Source organism: Pteronotus mesoamericanus, unplaced genomic scaffold (assembly GCF_021234165.1).
Source record: "Pteronotus mesoamericanus isolate MK-2021 breed Mesoamerican mustached bat unplaced genomic scaffold, CSHL_Meso_final scaffold_408, whole genome shotgun sequence".
Classification (NCBI taxonomy): Eukaryota; Metazoa; Chordata; class Mammalia; order Chiroptera; family Mormoopidae; genus Pteronotus; species Pteronotus mesoamericanus.
Window position 1 is genome coordinate 3776898 of NW_026555315.1, and position 21237 is coordinate 3798134.

General features: G+C 55.3%; 1 protein-coding gene across 4 annotated transcripts in view; it reads left to right on the forward strand.

Annotated features, from left to right (window-relative positions):
• The window catches only part of RNF157 (ring finger protein 157), a 65213-nt gene that overhangs the window by 37357 nt on the left and 6619 nt on the right, over positions 1-21237 (forward strand). For 2 of the 4 annotated variants that reach the window (XM_054593190.1, XM_054593191.1), the window contains exons 3-19: positions 709-797; positions 6811-6957; positions 7391-7508; positions 7970-8036; positions 8330-8373; positions 8728-8775; positions 9260-9394; positions 10436-10507; positions 11031-11190; positions 11287-11399; positions 13271-13509; positions 14086-14194; positions 16031-16142; positions 16557-16756; positions 17025-17087; positions 18067-18115; positions 19818-19928. In XM_054593190.1, the coding sequence (XP_054449165.1) occupies positions 709-797; positions 6811-6957; positions 7391-7508; positions 7970-8036; positions 8330-8373; positions 8728-8775; positions 9260-9394; positions 10436-10507; positions 11031-11190; positions 11287-11399; positions 13271-13509; positions 14086-14194; positions 16031-16142; positions 16557-16756; positions 17025-17087; positions 18067-18115; positions 19818-19928 (1876 nt within the window). The remainder of the gene's footprint in view (positions 1-708; positions 798-6810; positions 6958-7390; positions 7509-7969; positions 8037-8329; positions 8374-8727; positions 8776-9259; positions 9395-10435; positions 10508-11030; positions 11191-11286; positions 11400-13270; positions 13510-14085; positions 14195-16030; positions 16143-16556; positions 16757-17024; positions 17088-18066; positions 18116-19817; positions 19929-21237) is intronic. The other 2 variants (XM_054593192.1, XM_054593193.1) reach the window with 2 other exon arrangements.

Below are 21237 nucleotides of genomic sequence, written 5' to 3' on the forward strand. Positions count from 1 at the left end.
AGGCAAAAATTGTTAATGCCCCCCAAAACATCAGAACAATCCTGGGAACATTTTAAATCGTTCTTAATCTTCTGAAGGCAGCTCCTGGTTAAATTTGTTGCCGTTTCTCCTTTCTCACGTCCTCACTGTCATCGACTCAAGAGTGAAAGTTAAGGTAAATGCTGGGCAACCACAAGCCTTTGACGCCCCAAAGGAGCCCAGGCTCGCGTTTGAAAAATGCAGCACAGGGCGGGATCGCGGGCTCCTCTCTGACCGGGTTCTTTTATTCACGGCTCTGAAATTCCTAAGACACCAGGCGGCTCCACGGAAGGAAAAACCTTGGAGGTCTGGCTCCCTGTCATCCAAGGTTGGATGGAAAAGCCTTCGGTGATTAACTCGGCCCGGTGTGTCGTTGGTCCTGGGAACTGCAGGAGGCGTTTTTGTTAGTTATCCACATTCTAAGCGCTGGCTCGGATAAGCCTCCCGGAGTGGGAAAAGCAGAGAAACCTTGCTTTCCTGACGCCAATTCAAAGCCCAGCTCTACTAGCTGTGACCTTGAGCAAGCTCACTTGCTGTGTCAGATGTCAGCATCCTCCCGCAGGTGGGAGGCTGGCGCCTGTCCCCCTCGCCTCGCGAGGCTGTTCTTTGTCTCCCACGCTGCCCCGTACCAGTAGGGGACAGTCATGGGTCTTTATAAACACACAGCCTCTCCTGCTCTGTTTCTGACAGTTTCCGTATGCTGCCCCCCCGCCCCAAGAGCCGGTGAAGACTTTGAGAAGCCTGATCAACATTCGGAAGGACACACTGAGACTCGTCAAGTAAGTCCCCGGCACTCGGGCTAGGGGCCAGGCCGGTGCCCTCCCTCGGGCGGGGCAGCCACGCCCCCGGAGCCCCTCAGGGCAGCTGTGCCGGCCCAGGGGCTGGCCCTCGTCTCCCAGGGCCGGGCTGTCTGCCTCTCGACTGCCCAGACTTCATGTCGTTCTCCGTGTTCCTTCCCTGCCTGGAAGCGGTGACCCTTGGCTCCATGGATTTTCTTAAAAAAAGAATTATTGAGGGAAAAAGTGAATGTGGCCGATACCTCAACGGGGCTGTGTAAAGATGCGGTATTTGCACTTGGAATCTGAAATCCTTATTTGTTGCCTATGTTTAGCATTTACATTTACCCTGAATCTATGTGCCCTTCCTCCCGCTGAGGAACGCGGAGTGGCCGGGGCTGGCTGCTTAATCTCCGTTGTCAACACTGGCGCTGGCGCCCCGTCTTTGGGCTGTCCCCAAGGCTGAGGCCACGTCAGCTTTAAACCCGAGCCGCCGCCCCCGCTAAGCGCATTGGCTCCCTGGGGAGACGGGTTTGGTCAAGGCCAACGGAAGTCCCGCGTTTCTCTGAGGACAAGGACGGTGGCTCCGACCCCCTTGTGCTTGTGTGGGTCAGCCTCGTTAGCACGAGGGGTTGGTTTCTCTCTGGTTGTTTTGCTTTAATATTTTCACTTTATTGAGCTATAGCTCACATACCATACAACTCGCGCATCTGAAGCAGACAGCCCAGTGCTTTTTAGTATATTCACAGAGCTGTGCCGTGGGCACTTTGTCTAATTTTAGAGTATTTTCTTTGCCCCCCAAAGACACCCCGTTCTCATTAGTGGTCACTTCCCATGTCGCCCGAAACCCCTCTTCCAGGCCCAAGCAGCCACTAATTTAGTTTCTGTCTCTCTTCCTTTTTATGCTTTATTTGTTTCTGAAGTTAATTTATTGCTTCCCTAAGTCCTCTTCCAGCCCTGGGGTCAGCTCTGGGGACAAGGGGCCAAGGAAGCGCCCCTGCTGCAGGACAGTCTCCGGGGACAGAACGGACTGAGGCTCCCGAGGCCACGGAGCCTCCAGTGGTCAGCTACTCTGTCCCCCCTGTGTCTGTCACCAGGTGACCTGCCCACGTGTTTGATGGGGGCAGGTGAGGGGCCGGAGCCACGGGGTGGCTGAGGCGGTCCTGGCCCCGGATGGGCCGGTGGGGCCACGGCTCTGGACCAGGTGGAGCGGCTGCGGCGCCAGGACTCAGCGGGGAGCAGGACACGGTGCGCCGCAGCCCCGGGGCTGCTTGCCTGAGAGTCGGGTTTCTCGTGGGCAAAAGGGGGTAACCACCGCGGCTTTCACGGCTGTCGTCAAAAGCGCACGAGATAATGGAAGGGAAGACACCTGGTGCTCAGTAACTGTTAGGGCGAAGGGCGCTTTTGTCTTGGTTTTCTGAGGGTATGGGGACAGAGTAAATTCCGAGTCTCATATTTCCGGGTGAGGATGGAGGGCTGAACATCTATTTTTGCTTTCTCTTAAAACTCCACTAAGGAGTACTTTTAAAAGAATAACCCACAAGAATTAGGAGACTGGGAAAGGGCCGGCAGAAACAAAATTCTCAAAGCTGGAAACAGATGGTGCATGTTAAGTTACTGAGCAGATCCAAGAAGTCTGAACCCTGAGCCAGCAAGAGGAAGCGCAGAGAACAGCCCAGTTTGTGTGGTGACATCCCCAGAGGCTGAGGGACTGGCAGTAGCAGGTACCTCTGGCCTTCGGCTGGAAGATGATCGTGAGGAGGTTCGATGGAACGTCTGCTTACAAGGTAGTCAGACCGCCCCTTACACGGCGCAGCCAGGACTCCCTCCCCACACCCTGCAAGCCTTTAGCGGAGAGGTTCAGAGGAGTCCTGGACTTGGGGGACCCCGGCTCGACTAAATGCTGGACGCTGCACTAACATCGGAGGGATAAGTGATTGTAGGCACACTGGGCCCTCAGCGCCCCGGGCTGTCCCCTGTCCCTACCCCCATAGTGCCCGCAGCCAGGCCTTTGTCAGAAAACAGAGGAATTGGACCCACCTGGGTGGAAAGACCAGAGGAGCCCGCAAGGAAGCCACGAGTCCCCGAGCCCCACTATGTACTCAGAGTTCCAGTCGGGTCTACGTTTCTTAAACAGAAGCAGGCAACCACGGATTCTCAGATGTGTAAGGAACGCCTGTAATGTGAAAGCCAGCGGCAAAACAAACTGACAGGGGGAAAAAAAACTAAGTGGAAATAAAAATTCTGCAGGAAGAGGGAAATTGCATGTGTAGCCTCAGACACAGAGAAGGTCCTGTCTTCTTATTCCATGCATGCAATGTCACAGAGCATTTTGGGAACAAAAAGGCCCTTAGAAACTAGAAACATGTTAGAAAACATCAGTGGAATGTTGGAGGAAAAGTTGAAAAATTCTGGAAAGTGAATAAAAAAGCAAAGATCTGGAAAACAGGGAAGGAGAGATACGGAGAGCAGAGCAGCAGCTTGGAAGGCTTAACGTCCAGCAATGCTTTGGGGGTGAGAACAGAGGACAGGGGAGGAAGGAAATCAGCAGTGACATGCACTATAAGAATTTTTAGCCCTGGCTGGTGTGGCTCAGGGGATTGGGCCTTGTCCTGCAAACCGAAAGGTCGCCAGTTCGATTCCCAGTCAGGGCACAAGTCTGAGTTGCAGGCCAGTAGGGGGCGCTTGAGAGGCAACCACACATTGATGTTTCTCTCCTTCCCTTCCCCTCCTTCTGTAAATAAATAAATAAATAAAGTCTAAATTGAAAGGACCACCGAGCACCTGACACCATGGACAACAGAAGAGATTCTGTCTCAAAGGAAAAATGGATCAGCTATTGGGATGGAGCTGAGACGATGTGGAGGCTGGATGATAAGGCAGCGACGCCTTGGAATGACTTTTTAAAGTATTTGTAACCAAGGATTCTTTACACAGCCAGACTTTCGATGAAGTCCGCCTGACTGTACAATGAAATCTCAGAAACTTTATCCCCCAACACGCCCTTTTCCGGGAAGCTACTGGAAGCCATGCTCCCCCCAAATGGAAGGAAGCCAGGGGAGGCGGGAAACAAGCGGCTCCCCAAGAGAGAGGCAAAGGGACGCAGCAGGGTGACGGGCGGGGAGGTCCCGGGGGCGGGGCTGTGTGCAGGGGCCAGGGCCCAGGGTCCAGGCAGAGCAGGCCGGAGGCTCCAGAAGGGCCGGCCTCAAGGAGACGAAATGCACAGAACACCTAGTGACGCTGAGCGTCCAGAGAGTTCGACAGCTCACAGCGAATTTGGATTTGAGTTAGGGATGAGGTACATAGAAAACTAAGCAACTGAGGAAAACAAAATGAGCACAAATGCTAAGGAAAATGTACACAGTCAAAAAACGATGATCAGGGACTCTGTGAATAATGTTGAGATATTCGCAGTACTGGAGGCGCTAATGGACTGAACAAATAAAATCAGGCTGTCGCTTCACTGGGGGGTGGGGGGCAGGGGACCCGCATAGGGCAGAGCAGAGCGGGCAAAGAAAGACGTCCCCGTTTCTGTATTAGGAAGTCAATCAATGATGCCCGAAGCTGAAAACACAAGGAGAAACGCAGGCACGTTATTTAGAAACAGGCCAGTAAATGGCCAGGAAGGAGCACGTGGAAGGGGTTTCCCTTGACGAGGTGGGAGGGGGAAGGAGTGGGGCCCCTGGAAACTATTAAACTATGTGAGGAATAACGGTGATTACAATGAAAACTAAAAATAAAGCCAGGCAAATGCACAGGGGAGCACTGTGAGACATCAGAAATCACCGAGCGCCCCGCAGCAGCGGCAGTGACGTCCCCTGTGGGCGTCCCCTAGGGAGATGCAGGCCAGAGGTCAGGGTCGTGGAGAGGAGCTCACAATATAAGTTTAAAAAAACATAAATTCAACAACGCAGCGACCTGGGTTGTCCCACCCTGGCAAATACCTAAGGCTCCACTCTTTCCAACGTAACAGGCACGCAGAGACACAGAAATAGCCCAAATGAAAGAACACATCAAAGCTCCAAAAATAGAACTAAGCCATGAACAGATAGCCAACCTATCAGATGCGCAGTTCAAAACACTGGTAATCAGGATGATCACTGAACTGGTTGAACACGGTCGCAAAATGGAGGAAAAAGTGAAGGCTACGCAAAGTGAACTAAAGAAAAATTTACAAGGAACCAACAATAAAGATAAGGAAACCAGGACTCAAATCAACAATTGGGAGCAGAAGGAAGAAATAAACATTCAACCAGAACAGAATGAAGAAACAAGAATTCAAAAAAATGAGGAGAGACTTAGGCACCTCTGGGACAACATCCGAATCATAAGGGAGCCAGAAGGAGAAGAGGAAGAGCAAGAAATTGAAAACTTATTTGAAGAAATAATGGAGAACTTTCCCAGTCTGGCCAAGGAAATAGACTTCCAGGAGAACCACAAAGCTCAGAGAGTCCCAAAGAAGCTGGACCCAAAGGAAGCACACACCAAGGCACATCATAATTACATTACTCAAGATGAAAGATAAGGGGCTAATCTTAGAAGCAGCAAGAGAAAAGGAGACAGTTACCTACAAAGGAGTTCCCATAAGACTGTCAGCTGATTTCTCAAAGGAGACCTTGCAGGCAAGAAGGGGCTGGCAAGAAGTATTCAAAGTCATGAAAGGCAAGGACCTACATCCAAGATGACTCTGTCCAGCAAAGCTATCATTTAGAATGGAAGGGCAGATAAAGTGCTTCCCAGATAAGGAAAAGTTAAAGGAGTTCATCATCACCAAGCCTTTATTTGAAATGTTAAAGGGACATATCTAAGAAAAAGAAGGGTATCAAAAACTATGAACAGTAAAATGACAACAAACTCACAACTATCAACAACTGAACCTAAAAAATAACAACCCCAAAACCAAAACAAACTAAGCAAACAACTAAAACAGGAACAGAATCACAGAAATGGAGATCAGAGGGGAGGGGGAGGGAGGAGAATGGGGGAAAAGGTACAGGGAATAAAAAGCCTAAATAGCAGGCATAAAATAAACGGGGGGAGGTTAAGAATAGTGTAGGAAATGGAGAAGCCAAAGAACTTACACGGGGGACCCTTGGACATGAACTAAGGGGGGTGCGCGGGGGATGGTAGCGGGACGGAGAGTGCAGGGCAGAGGGGGACACAGGGGAGGGAAAAAATGGAACAAATGTAACGGCATGATCAAAATTATATATTAGAAAAATAATAACTTTGAAAAAAGAACCTCAGGCTCTAAGGCTTCATTTGCATATTTTCTCACGGCCTTGGGTGCTGGGACAGGACCAGCAGAAAGGGACCGTGCAGAAGCCAGCGCGGCGCCTACGCCCCACGCTCGCCTTCCCACGGCTGCCCTCAGAAGCGCCCACTGCGGAGCCTCCGCCCACCTACGTGAAGGGCCCGGTCAGTGTGGAATCACCTCCCAGCATCTCCATATAAAGAGCAGCTTCACTCAGCTGGCCGGAGCCTGAGATCAAGAGACTGAAACTCAAAGAATCAGACCATCTTAGAAGATTTCAATATGCCATGGGGATTGGAAACGGAAAAAGGCCCCGCACCTTCTCTGCCATGCAGCGCTGCGCCGGAGGCCTGGGGGACGCGCCTGAGGCCGGATACAAACTGACCACCACGTGGTCTGTTTTTCCTTCTTCCATTTAAATCATTTCTTCAAAGTGCGGTTTCCTAAACAAAGCCGATCCTTGCGTACACTGAAACAAAGAGACGCTCAGTGTAAGAAGTTCCCTGCTGCCTGGGAAACTTTTAAATGGAAAAAGGAATAAACAAACAAAAAATAAACAAACGATCTCATTAACTGAGGAAGGCACCAAGAATGGGGTTAGAGGAGAAAACTGGAAGGAAGCAGACACCAGGCCACATGTGGAGAAGTCCGTGGAAAAAGAGCAATAAATAAATAAATAATATAAAATAAAATAACAAAACAGATAAATTCTAAAATACCGACTCACTACCCGTCCAACGCTGAGTCTTCCCGGTTCCCTAGATGTGCTGAGGAAGTGAAGACCCCAGGGGAAGAGGCCAGCAAAGCTAAAGTCCACTACAACGTGGAGTTCACCTTTGACACTGACGCCCGCGTGGCCATCACCATCTACTACCAGGCCACCGAGGAGTTCCAGAACGGCGTTGCCAGGTAACGGCAAGAGCCCCTCCCTTCCCGGCTAGGTTGGGGTCCGAGCCTTACGTGCTCAGCTGTGGGGGAAAACATTCTTTTTCTCCAGCCGGGGGAGATCTGGTTCTCAAATTTGGATTTTCCTCTACCGAGCCCCACTCCCGCATCTTTTCCCTCTCAGCAGCGCCCTGTGGGTGCTGTGGCAGACGGCAGCATAGCCCTTTGGGTCATTAAGATGCTGGGAAACTCCATTAAGCGGCCCTCCTGTCGCTGGGTGGGTTGCAGAGATGAGCTGAATAGCATTACCAAGCAAACGCAAAGGAGATTGATAACAAACGAGGTCTGGTCTGTTCTACTCGGTGCCCAGAGCCTGCGGACAACGTGCCAAGGGAAACAGTCCCATCCGTCTGGGCTGCGTACTAACTCTCGCTTTGCTTCCTACTTGGATCCATAGCTACATCCCCAAAGACAACAGCCTGCAGTCGGAGACGGTGCACTACAAGCGAGGGGTGTGCCAGCAGTTCTGCCTGCCCTCCCACACCGTGGACCCGTCCGAGTGGGCTGAAGAGGAGGTGAGCCGCCTCCGCTGGAGGGGGCGGGCTGTGGGGCGAAGGCTCAGGGCAGGATCCGCACTCGGCCCCGGGTGGACCTGGGAGTGCGTTAGGACCACGGCCAGCAGCGCACAGGCTGCCTGGGTGCTTGAAGGTCATGCTCACCTTCAGCCTCGTATCCTTCATACTCTTAAAAGCATACGCCTAACCTCATGATTTTTCTATCCAAGCTAGCCCATTAGCCTAGGGTATTTCAAGAAATCCACGCTCAGAGAAAGGATCCTGGAGGTTACAGGGCTGTACGTCTATGAAATTTTAAAAAGAAACTGGGGACTTCCACCCGGGGGACTCAGGTAGCTTCAAGTGGACGGAGGAGGAGCAGAGATGCGGTTCTTGGCGACACCTCCCTTTCCGATGGGTCCCTGTGCCATTTGGACATGTGAAGTCCTTCTTCGTCCTTACGTTCCGCTCTTTCCCTTCAGCTTGGCTTCGATCTGGACCGAGAGGTCTACCCTTTAGTGGTCCACGCTGTGGTGGACGAAGGAGACGGTACGGATGTCCTTTCTTCCTTGGCTGACACCCTGCCCTTCTGTGGCGCAGGGCCCCGGGTGGCATGGTCTCCCGCGTGGGGGTCACTCGGGCAGTGTCCACACCCCCCCCCCGCCCCCTGCACTCACGTGCCCAAGGCCCGCGGGCTGACAGGAACACCGCTGGGCTCCGCAGTGTGCCCCTGGCGTGACAGCGCAGGACGTTTGCCCAAGGCAGGGACCCGGGGAGGGTCGGCGGGCATCCAGGGTATTGTTTGGTTTCTGTCTCCACTCGTGTGCCTTTATTTCTTTCAGAGTACTTTGGCCATTGCCACGTGCTGCTGGGCACTTTTGAAAAGGTGAGTGGCTTTATGGGCCTCACTTTAGCATGTTTAACTCTTTTGTGGGAGGACGTCTGTCAGTTTTACTGCTGACTGCCTGAGCACAGCAGATGGGGGGGCGGGGCGCGGGGAGGAACACCACCACACGCGGGGCCACCCTGGGCCTAAGTTCCAGCTCTGGCACCCAGTTGTGCGTGACCTGCAACCTGGAAGGGCTCGTTTCCTCTTCTTCAAAAGGAAGGCTTAGACCAGCCCTGGGAGTCGCAGTTCCAGCGGGGCGTCCCCAAACTTGTGCAGCGGAGAGGAGTAACAATGAACAGCTGGGGCTCCCTGGCCTTCCTCCCTGTCGTAACTGTCATATTCTCATTCCAGCACACAGATGGGACCTTCTGCGTCAAGCCCCTCAAACAGAAACAAGTAGTAAGTATTCCAAGGCCAGAGACTGTTGGCATCTTTCCTTTCTCCCTCCCTCTCTTTCTTTCTCTCTTTCCTTCTCTCTTTCTTTCTTCCTTTCTTTCTTTTTTTTCTTTCCCTTCCTCTTCCTCTCTCTCTTTTACTCTTTTGCTGAACACACTTCTTTCCCTCCCCACCCCCATTTTTAAGTCAAAGAACAACAAAAGGGTAATGCTTTTTTTTATATGTTAGAAACTACTTGGGTGGCCTGAAAGGAATACTGATTTTTGGTGTCTTTATTGTCCCAGAATTGTTGGTGTTGAGTCAGCCATTATCTGAGCAAAGGACTCTTGACGTGAAAGGACAAGATTTGTCTCCTGACATCAGGTTTAGGGAGCACTCCTTTTGTCTGAAATGCCACGCCTGAAACATTTCAAGCTAAAGGATAAAGTGCTGGCATCCAGTTCAGGGCCAGTTGGCTTAATTTATCCGACTAACGCTTTTCTAAAAGTCAGAGTTTGCTGGCCACCCGCCCCCTCCGGAGCGATCGGCAAGTCCCACACACGTCTGCCAGGACTCCTACCCCCGCTGGTGCCGCGCTGCCCGCTGCTGCTGCAGAAGGAGGAGGAGCGTCACGGAGGGCGAGGTGGGGGTGGCGCCCGTGCCGTTGGCAGGTCCTCCCGCGGGTGGCAGGTGGCGGGCATCTGAAATCCCACATGACTCGGTTTCGGAGGGTAAGCGCTATGCCCGCTTAACGAGGCCGCTAGTCGTCAATAATACCTTCGCATAAATTAGTTGATAGTGTCCTTCCTAATATAGTCGCTGAGTTGAAATGGGTTTTGAGAGGGACCGAGGAGGAAACAGACCCCGCGCCCAGGGTGCTGCCTCGAAAGCCGGGCACTGCTGAGGCCCCCGCAGAGGCCCAGCTCCGCAGGTGCCCGGCAGGGGGACGGCCGCCCCCCCGCCCAGGAACATGGTTTCTCTCTCTCTGTTGCTAGACTGGCATTGGTGGCAGGCCTCGTCAGACTGGAGAGGGGGACACAAAATCGGCAGCAGCCTGGGCCTGAGGGAAGCATCCAGGCGGAGGAGGGGCGTGGCCTCCAGGGGAGCCACAAGAGGAGGGCCCGCTTAGCGCTGCCGCGGCCCCGGTGGCATTAGTGGCGGTGAAATCGGATGTTGATGTCGGAGTTTTAAGAAACAAGGCCAAGAGGCGCGACCTTGCCGCGTGTGGCAGACTCCGCGGCGGGGAAGGGGCTCCCCTCTTGTCCTTGCCCATTTCCTCTCTTTCTTTCTCCTCCATTCCTTTATGTTTATGACGTCTAAACCTAACCCTTACTTCATAGCCAATGTTATATTTTGAGGCGTATTCTTCCGTGCATTTCTACCTGACACCTTTCTTAGCCGTCGGCGACGTGTGGCAGGACAAACATGGCCGCCTTTGTGGGCTCTCCCCTCCCCTGCTGGTGACTGGTGGTGAATTCAACACCTTATTTTCTTTCTCCTCTCAAAGAGAAAACCTAAGTAAATGCAAGCATCCTTTGCTTGTCTAGGCCTTTGGTTTTTTCATTGTGAATCTCTCGTCCTTAGTGACAAGGTTGGCGGGACGGGGTGGGAGCGAGTTCCCACTCTTCTCTCTCAGTAGAGTCAGCCGCCTGCCCTTGAACTTCCCGCTCTGTTTGCTCCTCAGGTGGATGGGGTCAGCTACCTCCTTCAGGAGATCTATGGGATTGAAAACAAGTACAACACGCAAGATTCCAAGGCAAGTTCTACCCGAAATTCTGCATGTGCTCTTCCCAAGAGGCAGAGTGAGAAAAATCTCCGAGAAAGCCAGGACCGAGGAAGGTCGGGTGCTGAACTTGAGTCGGTTTGGCCCTAGAAGGGTGTTTTCCTGTTCCTCCTTTCAAATGATTACCCGTCAGTCCCTTTGGAAATGCAAAAGCAGGCCAGTTTGGGTTAGTTCTCTGCAGAGTGTGCCCCCTCCTTTGCTGGCAGGGATTTCTGGGTGCTGATCATTAAACCCCTCTTCTTCCTGGGTGGTCTCCTCGGGCCCCACAGCTCAGCCGGTCAGAGAGGGCCAGACCTGAGCCTCGTAGGGGGAGCGTGAGGTAACAGTTCCCAGAATCAGGGGGCTTGAGTCTGTGAACGCACTTGGTAAACGGAGACGTCCAATGTAAATAAATGCAAGACCTCGTGCTTACGACTCGTCTCAGTTCTTCGGGCACACGGCCTGCGTGGAAAGCCTGCGTCTCCGTCATTGGCTCAGCTCCCGTCTCCCCGGCCAGGTGGCTGAGGATGAAGTGAGCGACAACAGCGCTGAGTGTGTGGTGTGCCTCTCGGACGTCCGGGACACCCTGATCCTGCCCTGCCGCCACCTCTGCCTGTGCAACGCCTGCGCGGACACCCTGCGCTACCAGGCCAACAACTGCCCCATCTGCCGCCTGCGTAAGCCCCGGCGGGCGGCCCCCGGGGGACCCGGGGAGGAGGGGCCTCGCTTTCTGTCTGACTCCTGCCCCCCATCATCCTTCCCCTCCCGCACAGCCTTCCGGGCTCTGCTTCAGATCCGAGCCATGAGGAAAAAACTGGGTCCCTTGTCCCCAACCAGCTTTAACCCCATCATCTCCTCCCAGACATCTGACTCCGAAGAGCACTCGGTAAGTTTTGCTCAGAGCCACAACCACTGCCGAGCAAGCTCGGTCGTCTCCTGGCCGCCTCTCCTCACCTTCGGCCCCTGGCCCCTCCGGACGGCTTTGCCGCAAGTGAGTAAACCCAGCAGTGGGAGGAGCTGGTACACGGGCTGAGACCAGGGTGCGTGAAAGCTGACCTGCAGGACCGGAACCGGGATACTGAGCCTTGAACCCCTTTCCTGCTTGGGAACCTGGGGCCCAGGTGGCGCTGCGTGTGCCTGGAGCCCTCCTGTCCTTCCGCCAAAGGGGCCAGCTCTGGGACACCCCCCCACGCAGAAAAGGGGGGGCGCTGTTTCAGACTGGAATACGGTTCACTGTCTGTATCCGAGAGAGCCGAATGCCGACCACGAGGCCGCCAGGGATACTGTCCGTATCTGAACCCCAGAAGGAGGGACGGCGGTTCTTTATCCCGGTTCACGGCTCCAGGGGCTGGGAGCCGAGCGGCCGGGCCCCTCCTCCTGGTCTCGGAGTGCAAGGCGGGGTCCTGGGGGGAGGGCTCAGAGCCGTGTGGTCACAGCCTGGCAGGTACTGACTTGCTCTGCATTTACACTCCAGTGGAAGAGACTTATCGTCCAGGAAGCCAAATCAGGATAATTAGTTAGCTATTCGGGGAAGAAAAACCAGTTTAGCGCTTCGCTCCTTACCAGATAACAAATTCCACCTGGAGTAACTAGTGAACTATATTCCAAACAAAGCAACCAAGCAAAACATTAAAAATCTAGAATAAATTGTCAGTGATTCTTTGATGGACTGTGGATGGGAGAGGCTCTCTAAGCTCAAAAGAAAAAAAGACTGCAGATTTTACCACACAAAAATTTTCAAACTTCAGAGGTGTAAAAGATGACCAAAATTAAAGGCAAACAACCAACCATGTGAGGACCAAATATGCATTCACAACATTTACAGCAGAGGGAAGGCTCAGAGCTTTGCTGTGGCTCATACATATGAAGAAAACAGCAGGGAAATGCTCAGAGGACACCAGGAAAATCCTCAGAAGAGAAATTCCTCAGCAGAGGAAACAGAGCCGGATAACGGTCTTTTTTTCTTTTTCTTTTTTTAAAGTCAATCCCATTAAAAATCAACGAGCAAATTAAAATGAGATACCCATTTTTTACCCTTCAAATTTGAAAACCTTTTTAAGGTTTTCTGCTTTTGGGAGTGTAACTAGAAAGATTGTTGAAAAAAACAAACCAGTTGTATATATCAAGAGTTAAACACATTTCTACCTGACACTCCAAGGTCCAAGCATTTCATACCAAGAAAATAGTCTGAAAGAAAGAGATTTATGCACAAGGACGTTCCGCAGAATGGTCACTGTCAGAAACGCCAGACACAACTAGATCCCTGCACCGGCGGGACCGTGAGGGACTCTCGGTGTCTTTGAAAAGCAGACGTGTATAAAGGAAAATATTTCTATTTGGCGAAATAAGCAGGATATAAACCTGTGGCTGACAGATAGGCTTTAACTGTGTAAATAGTACAGAGGAAAAGATGGGAAGAAAATACACAGAATGCTGGTAAAGTTATTCTTTTGGGTGATTTGATTGATGGGTTTTTTTTTTCCCTCCTTTCTATTTTTATGTAGTTTCCAAATTCCCTGTAACAATGTATATTTCAATTATACAAAAAAAAAAATTCAGAAGTTCACGTATAAGCAGAATCGAGGAGTGTGGGGTCCTTTGGCGTGGTACCTTTCTTTGGCCTCTAGTACAGAGCTTTTTGTGACAGATGCCAGACTGGATGTAAAAAAAAGACATTTTTCCAGTGCAGAGAAAGAAACACATCATTCCATAAAACGAAGAGCATTCCATTAATTTCTCAACCTGCCTGATCCCCAGTCCTCCGAGAACATCCCGCCCGGCTATGAAGTGGTGTCCCTTCTGGAGGCCCTCAACGGGCCGCTCACGCCCTCCCCGGCGGTCCCTCCGCTCCGCGTGCTTGGCGACGGCCACCTCTCGGGGATGCTGCCTGCCTACGGCAGCGAAGGCCACCTGCCCCCGGTCAGGACGCTCTCCCCCCTCGACCGCCTGTCCGACTGCAGCAGCCAAGGACTGAAGCTGAAAAGGAGTCTCTCCAAGTGCGTAGCCGGCGCCCAGCAGCGTCGGTCTGGGGTCCCCGGTGGGGTGCGTCCAGCCGTCCCTCACCTCTGGGGGGCCCGGGGCAGAGGGCACCCTCTGGGCAGTTCCCAGAGCGTCCCATGTCCCTGAAGACCTGGGGCGAACACCTGGGGGAAGCCTCTCCCATCCCTTAGGAAAATAAGCTGGCACACAGGGACCTGGGAGGGTCCGGACAGACGAGTCTGTTATTCTGTTTGGGGGGCGGGATGGGGTGTAGGGAGCACCCCTCAGTCTGAAGACAAAAGCAACCTTGTGATGTAAGCAGTTAAATCCAGCGAGGCATAAGTCATGATAAGTAAAAGAAGGCGTTTTATAGGTGAAAATATCAAGACACTGAAACTGTCCGTGGTTTTTCCCAAGTTCAGACCCCAGTTACGGGAGGAGCTGAAGGGAAAACGCAGGCGACCCGCCCCCCGGGGGAGCCCCTGGTCCCCTGCCTGGTGCTCTCGCACCTCCCTCCTCCCTCGCGGTCCCCCTCGTCCGCCTTCCTTCCTTCCGGGCGAGGGCTCAGCCGCTGCCCCCTCGGGCTGCCGCAGGTCCGTCTCCCAGAACTCCTCCGCGCTGCGGGAGGAGGACGACGAGCAGTCCTGCAGCGCCTCGGAGACGCGCCTGTCTCAGGGGCCTTCGGCCCCGCAGCTGGAAGAGGTAAGCGGCCGGCCCTCCCTGGCTTGGGTGTCGGGCTCCAGGACTTGCGTCCGCAGGGCCACCTGCCGACGTTGATTCACCAGCACCTCTGCACAGTCTCTGAGATGGCAGTTTTGTTCCATTCACTCTCTCATGGGGGAGCCTGTTCTTTACCTGTCCCTGCTCCACATGCCGAGGACAGCAGCCGTGAGGAGACCGCAAAGCCCCTGCCTGGTGGTGCTTATGTTCTTTTTTTTTTTTTTTTAAGGTTTTATTTATTTATTTTTAGAGATGGGAAAGGAGGGAGAGAGAGAGAAACATCATGGTGTGGTTGCCTCTCGTGCGCCCCCTGCTGGGGACCTGGCCCGCAACCCAGGCCTGTGCCCTGACTGGGAGTCGAATCTGAGACCTTTCGGTTCACAGGCCAGCGCTCAGCCCACTGAGCCGCACCAGCCAGGGCGCAGTGCTTCCATTCTTGATCGCGGGCTGGGGGTGGGGGAGACGAAGGGCAGTAAGTAAAAACGCGTGTGGATGGCACTGTGGGTCACTGGGCGGATAAAGGAGAAAGGGAGTGTCAAGGCCAGAGGTGCGGTTGCTGCCTTTAAAAAGTGGCCCACGAGCAGAGAGCAAAGGCAGCGTGAGAGTGAGCTCTGCAGACGCCCAGGAAAGCAGGCTCTGGGCCCTGCCGGCCAGCGGAGCAGCCCCAGAGGCAGCACGGTGGGGGGCGGGGCAGCAGTGCTCCCCTTGCAGATTTCAGTTCACACGGGGTCACGGGGTCATTACAGCCACCCCCAGCCAGGGAGGGAGCTCGGGGCCATGGAGCATGCAAAGGTGACAGAGAGGGTCCCGTCCTGAGGGACTGGCAGTCTAGTGGGGACAGGACCTGTCCACAGGTAACAGCACCATGCCTGGCACAGAGCTGTTGCTCAGTTAGGAGTTTGTTGAATGAATGAATGAATGAATGAACGAATGAATGAATTGAACTGTAGGAAACAAGTGTACCCAAAACAGGGATGAGAAAGTGCTGTGGCAGATGTCAAGTGGAGGAAACCAGGAAAGAGGGCAAGGGAGGACCAGCGTGGAGCCGAATCTCAAGATTTTTAGAAATGAAGACAGAGGCGAGCGAAACTTTGGGCATGGGCGGAGGGGGGAGTCCAGGCCCTGAGCAGGTCAGGGGTCCCTGGGAGCTTCGGTCGCGCAGCCCCTGCCAGAGGAGTGGCAGTGGAGGGGGCGAGGCGGCTGAGCCAGGAGCTGCTCCAGGGGCGCAGGCGAGAGGGGGTGCCGGGGAGATGGGAAAGGACTGGGTTGCAGAGCGAGAACCTGGAAGGCTTGGCACCTGCCCAAGGTGGGGTCAAGCCACCGGCCCAGGTGACTGATAGGTGCGGTGTCAGGGCGGGCGGGGGGAAGGGCGGCGCTGTGTCCTCTGCACCGGGCTGGAACTGACCCGGAGCCGTGTGCAGGAGCCCAGCCGGCAGGGCGGCCTCTGCTGCTTTTGTGTTCTTTTCCTTCAAAAGAAAAGCTGTTTATGATCCCAGGGAAACCTGGGGTGTTCCCATGTCACAGCTGCTGGGTGACCTGTGTCACCTGAGCTGCAGTCTTTGTGCGGCCCCAGCAGACGCTGTGCCTCGGGCCGGCTGTGCTGACTGAGTCGGCACCTCCCCTGGGAGACGGCCGCGCGGCCAGGGCTGGAGAGCAGTGAGGGCAAAAGGGAAGCCGCCTGCCTCTGTGCGTCGCTGATGTTGTGACCGTGGGGACCTCAGTCCCACCAGGTGTCCCCTTCCACTTCCTCTCCCCCTGCGCCCCCACCCTTTCGCCTGCCCTCCAGTGTGTTTGACTCCTGCTCCTCCCTCACCCCAGGAATGTGGTGTCACCCCAGACAGCGAGAACCTGACCCTGTCGTCATCGGGAGGCATCGACCAGTCGTCCTGCACAGGGACGCCTCTCTCTTCCACCATTTCCTCCCCAGAAGGTACCCGAGGGGTCAGGGAGGGACTGCATGTTCTCCCCCGCCAGCCCAGTCCTCAGCGTTCCTGTGTGTCCCCTCAACAGACCAGGGACCTAAGTGGCACAAGGAGTAGGCCCCACACAGAGGGAAGGGGGCTTGCTCTCCTGGGATGGGTGGCAGTCGCCCCTGAGCTGGGGGACAGGCAGCTGTCTTATTCCCAGTCCTGCAAACCCCTGGCCCCCCAAGGCTGAGTTCTGAGCTCTCAGAGTGAAGGAGCAGAGCCGTGGGAAACCTTAAATCTGAAACGCTTTTAGGCGAGGGCGAGGCCGGGCCTCTGTGGTCCCCGCTGCACGGTGCAGGGAGCGAGCGTGCTCCTCACTCGGCCCTCAGAGCCCACACCTGACCTCCGTCTCCTCCCTCCACCTCCTGTCTCCAAAGACCCCGCCAGCAGCAGCCTGGCCCAGTCGGTCATGTCCATGGTGTCCTCCCAGAGCCGGCACTCCCAGATCAGCACCGACACCGTCTCCTCCATGTCTGGCTCCTACATTGCCCCCGGCACCGGCACTGGCACGGAAGACGAGGGAGAGGCTTTCCCTTCCCCGCTGGCCGCCAGCAGGGCCGCCTCAGAGGAAGGAGAGGTAAGGGAGGGGTGCAGGGACACCCCGTGCGACGTATCCCAGGTAGCTCGCTGCAGCGTCTGTCTGCCTGGGACATCTGCAGAGCCCCGCCGTGCTCGATGCTTGGCAGGGGAGCCGCGGAAATGAGGGGCAGTGTAACCCAAGGCCCCCCTCGGACCTGGCTCTGTTTGGCACCGCTGTCCGGCAGGCGTGGGCAGGTTCGCTGCCAGACCAGCTGGGCCTGCATGGGGCCGGTGTGTCTGCGCCTTCATTCTTGTTTCTCTTGCAGGTGATGCCAGCGGCGTCTCCAGACAGCAACTTTGTTGGCCTCGCTGAAGAGCAGGATGCAGAGGTATCACCCACAGGGAATGGTGGTGCTGACTGGGGGGAAGATAGGGTGGGGGCTGTCCCAGAATAACCCTTCCCAGGTGGCGGTTGGAGCCAGTGTGGTCTGGAGGTCGGTGCACTGTCCGGCCAGCAGAGGGCGCTGGTCTCAGCGTAACTAACGGGCCTGGAGGGACCTCTGGAGGGCGCTCCTCCCCACCAGGCCCTGGGCCTTGACACTGTCCTTCGTCACTTAGTGACTGTATATACAGGACGGCTGTGTCGCAGGCGCTTCCTGGCACTTGGGGTTGCAAAGACCCGAGCCACTGGGTTTCTGCCTGCCCCCCACCCTCTGTACCTTGAGGCTCGGGGGTGGGCGGAGACAGTCACAATTCCGCTGAGAAGTGCTTTGGAGGAGCTGTGCGGGAGGGTCCTGAAACGCCCAGCTCACAGGGAAGGCTCTAGAACTTTTTCTTGAATGACATGTTCTCCCAGGAGTGTCTGGTTAGGGTTTGCAAGGCTCAGGGGTTTTGGAAAGTTCTAAGATCTCCCCATTTGCTTTTCCATGGGCCTTGCATCGCCACCAGGCCCGCCGGGCCTCACGGAGCGGAGCCTGCCTCTGCCCCGCCCCGGGGTTCCTTACCTTCAGCAAGATTCGTTCAGTCTTCATTCAGCCCATGAATATCCAGTTGACCCTTTCCTTTTTAAATTTTAATGACAATTAATATTTGAGCCAAACAGAGGGTAAACCTGGAAGCAAGATCTCAACAGACTGAGAAAAACGCCCCTGCCGTGGACCCTTGACCAGCACAGTTCAAACCCGCGTTGTTCCCGGGTCACCGGTATTCGCAGCTGCCCCTGGGAACGTGTGTGCTGAGGGCCGGCCGAAGTGCCCTGTGGACTTTCGACTGTGCGGGTGCCCAGCGCCCCAGCCTCCACACGGCTCACGGGCCGATTGCCCTCCCTTGACTGCTCTAGGGACGCACCGCGCCTTCCTTCTCTTGCAGGGCAACGATGTTATGGAGGAAGACGCTGGATCACCCACACAGGAAGATGGTAAAAGACCTGGTCTTTTGCTCCCTCTTTTTATATTCTTTCCTGGGTGTGCTGTGAAGGGCCCCGAAGGGGGCGCTGGCCTGTGCGGGCGGCACTCCTGCGCGGTGCGCCCCTGGGGAAGGGTCGTCTTCCTGACGGGAGCCCGCAGGGTGCCCAAGGACCGCAGCGGCCTTCCAGCTCGTCCTGGGCTCAGCGCCAAGGCTGTTGGGAGGCGGGTGCCGCGGGAGACCCCGCAGTTCTCCGTTGACATCCAACAGGCCCTGGGGCTCCTCGGCGACCCCCGTGGCCTCGCTGCCCACTGCGGCTGTTCGGCCCCGTGCCCGGGAGCTGCTCTGGCAGCCCCCAAGTTGAGCGGCAGAAAAGGGACTCTTAGGCCGCTGGTTTGGTTTTGCTTTAGCCAAGAAAGTGGCTGACGGTCCAGTAACAGGGATCTTAGGAGCCAGCAGCACAGGGAAGGTGTGGTAGCGACCAGTGTTCTGTAACTGTTCCAGTGATTTTCTCGTGCTTATCCAAGCCTCAGTTAGAGCTTCTGTTGGAAGAGTGTCGTTTCTAGTGCGGCTAGAAGGGAAGGGATGGTCTGCAGAGCGAGGGAGCAGGAAGGAGGGGCGGGCTGGGACGCCCCTCCCTGGGATGGACTTCACGGGTCCCAGGAACCAGCGTCTCTCCCTCCACTGCTCTGAGGTGCCTGCTGTGGAAAGGCACCTCCAAAGCAGACCCGGACGCCGGCCGGGACGCAGATGTCATCCTAGTTGCTTCTGCTTTAGCGCTGGCCATTGCTTGGGAGTTCAGGGGCGTGCATGCGGACTTGACCACTCTCGCCTGGCCAAGTCGCCCTGAAGGAGGGCGTGGCCGCCTCGGCTGAGCCTCCGCCTCACGTTTGCTCGCCAGCCCCAGACGGGCCGGCGCCTCATCGACTAGGGCGATGTCGTCAGTGCTCAAGACCCCCTTTGTGACTGCTCCCCCGACAGAATATCTGCTTCTGACAAGTGCAGGCCGCAGGGGGTTTCCACTTGACATTCCATATAGCCCACGCGGTGGGTTTACGGTTCTTCCTCTCTCGTTCACCAAGAAAAAGAAAAAGAGGGAGCTTGAAAAAAGTAACTTCTAAAAGTTTCCCCTTCCCCTCTCATCTGTCTGTAGGTTTCAGGTCACTCCCTGAGAATATACTCAACAAATTTCATAACTCTCCTAAGAAAATAAATCGTAATTTTGTGAATGTGGTGATTCTGACTTGATGTGCAAAATTACGGACCCTAAGACCTCCCGTTGTTGTTCTAGTGTGTAGCATTTGCAGAGCCTTCTGGCGATAAGCACACCCCACAGCACCGGCAGACACAGGCAGGAGCAGGGTGGCTTCACCAGTGGGTCCCCCAGCCTGTCCCAGCCTCTGGCAGAGTTCCACATGGGCCACGTTCCCTGGGGAGCCTGCGACCCGGTCAGCAGCCCTTGCCAGGGCCTGACTTGCTGTGGATCCGCGGCTGGAAAGGGGCCGATTCGGGAAACAGAGCAGGATAGCTCAAGAACACACACAGTTTGATCCTATTATTGTCCACTCTTTACCCACTTAATTATTGTCTTTTTTTTTTTTTTAAACACATGATTTGATTTTTTTTGTCTCCATCCTTAAGACTTTTATTTTAAGGACAGCACAGCAGAGAAAAATCCAGCCAGCCCCTGTCTAACTGCATTAACTCCGTTACAGGCCAGAGGACATGCGCATTTCTAGGTATGGAGTGTGACAATAACAATGACTTTGACATCGCAAGCGTGAAAGCACTGGACAATAAGCTGTGCTCTGAGGTCTGCTTACCCGGTGAGTGGCAGTCTGCTGAACATGAACTTGGTGGGAGACGCTCCCCTGCTCGCTCCCCTGCTCTCACCCTGGGACGCCCATCTCCTGCCTCGCAGCTCCTGCAGGAGCCGGGGCTGTGCCGAGATGCTGGAAGCCCTTTGCGGAAAGGAAGTGAGGAGGCCTCAGGACAGCCCTGAGAGAGAGTGTTAGGACAGCACGGAGGGAGAGCGCTTCCTGTCCTTCCCGCCGGGCCTGACCGGCCCCTCCACCACGATCTTGGCCGTCCCACGGCGATCCCATGGCGGGTGGCCTGGTCTTGTTTTCACCGACCGGAAGGCAGGCAGACACAGCTCTCCAGCCTGAAAAGGGCCCGAGCGCTTGGGAAAGGCCCCCGCAGCTCCTCAGAGGAACCTGTTCCGTTGAATCAGGGAGGAAGGTGCTCGTGGGTTACCAGTCGCTTTGTACTTGTTAGCTCTGGAACCCCAAGGAGAGGTCAGGGGTCGAGGGTGACCGTGCTCCCTGGAGCCCTAACTTGAAATGCCACCGGGGCTGTCAATGTGCCCCTTATTCCTTCTCACGACACGAACCCGAATCTGGGCCGATTCCTCCAAAGGAACCCCACTCATCACACGTGGAGCCCTGACCTCCTCCCACCCGACGTGCTCGCTCCAGGCTCTGCGAGCCGCGGCTCCAAAGCCAAGTCTCGCGCACGTGGACCCGGCCAAGCCTGCCCTCCCGGTTTTACGGCAGCCGCTGTCCTTCACGTGCGCTTGTAATCTCTCCCACACCCCCCGAAACTTAGACTTACGTCAGCCTCAGAGCAGCCCCGTCACATCCTGGGTCCAGTGCTTTCCTCGTTCAGCGACGTGGCCAGAGGCGTTGGAGCCACACAGCCTCCTGTGGTTGCCATGCTCCATCAGCCTGTGAAAGACACGGGTCCTCACCCGCCCGGCCCCGCCCGGCCCGGCCGCGGAGCCGCCCCTCTCGGGAGCCGCTTCCTCCGGCCTTCCCGGGGGCTCGGGGGTCATTTTCCACTTAGTGCTGGCCCGGTCAGGTCTGGACTTCACTTCCTGCCTCCTACTCCCTACCTCGCTTCTGTCTGTCCGTTTGTTTTTCACGTCCTTTTGCCAAGTGTAAATCTGTCTGTCTGGTTTGTTTATTTTTCAACTCATTTTCGTTATCTAGACTCCGTACGAAAGTTCATGTTCGCTCCGTGCCCACACTGCCCGCCCCGGCTATGCTGCGCCCGCCCCCGCGCTTGCTGGGCCTGCGCACACCCGAGAGGCTCTTGCTTAGGGTCCCATTCCCAACTGCCAAGGGCCCGTGCTCC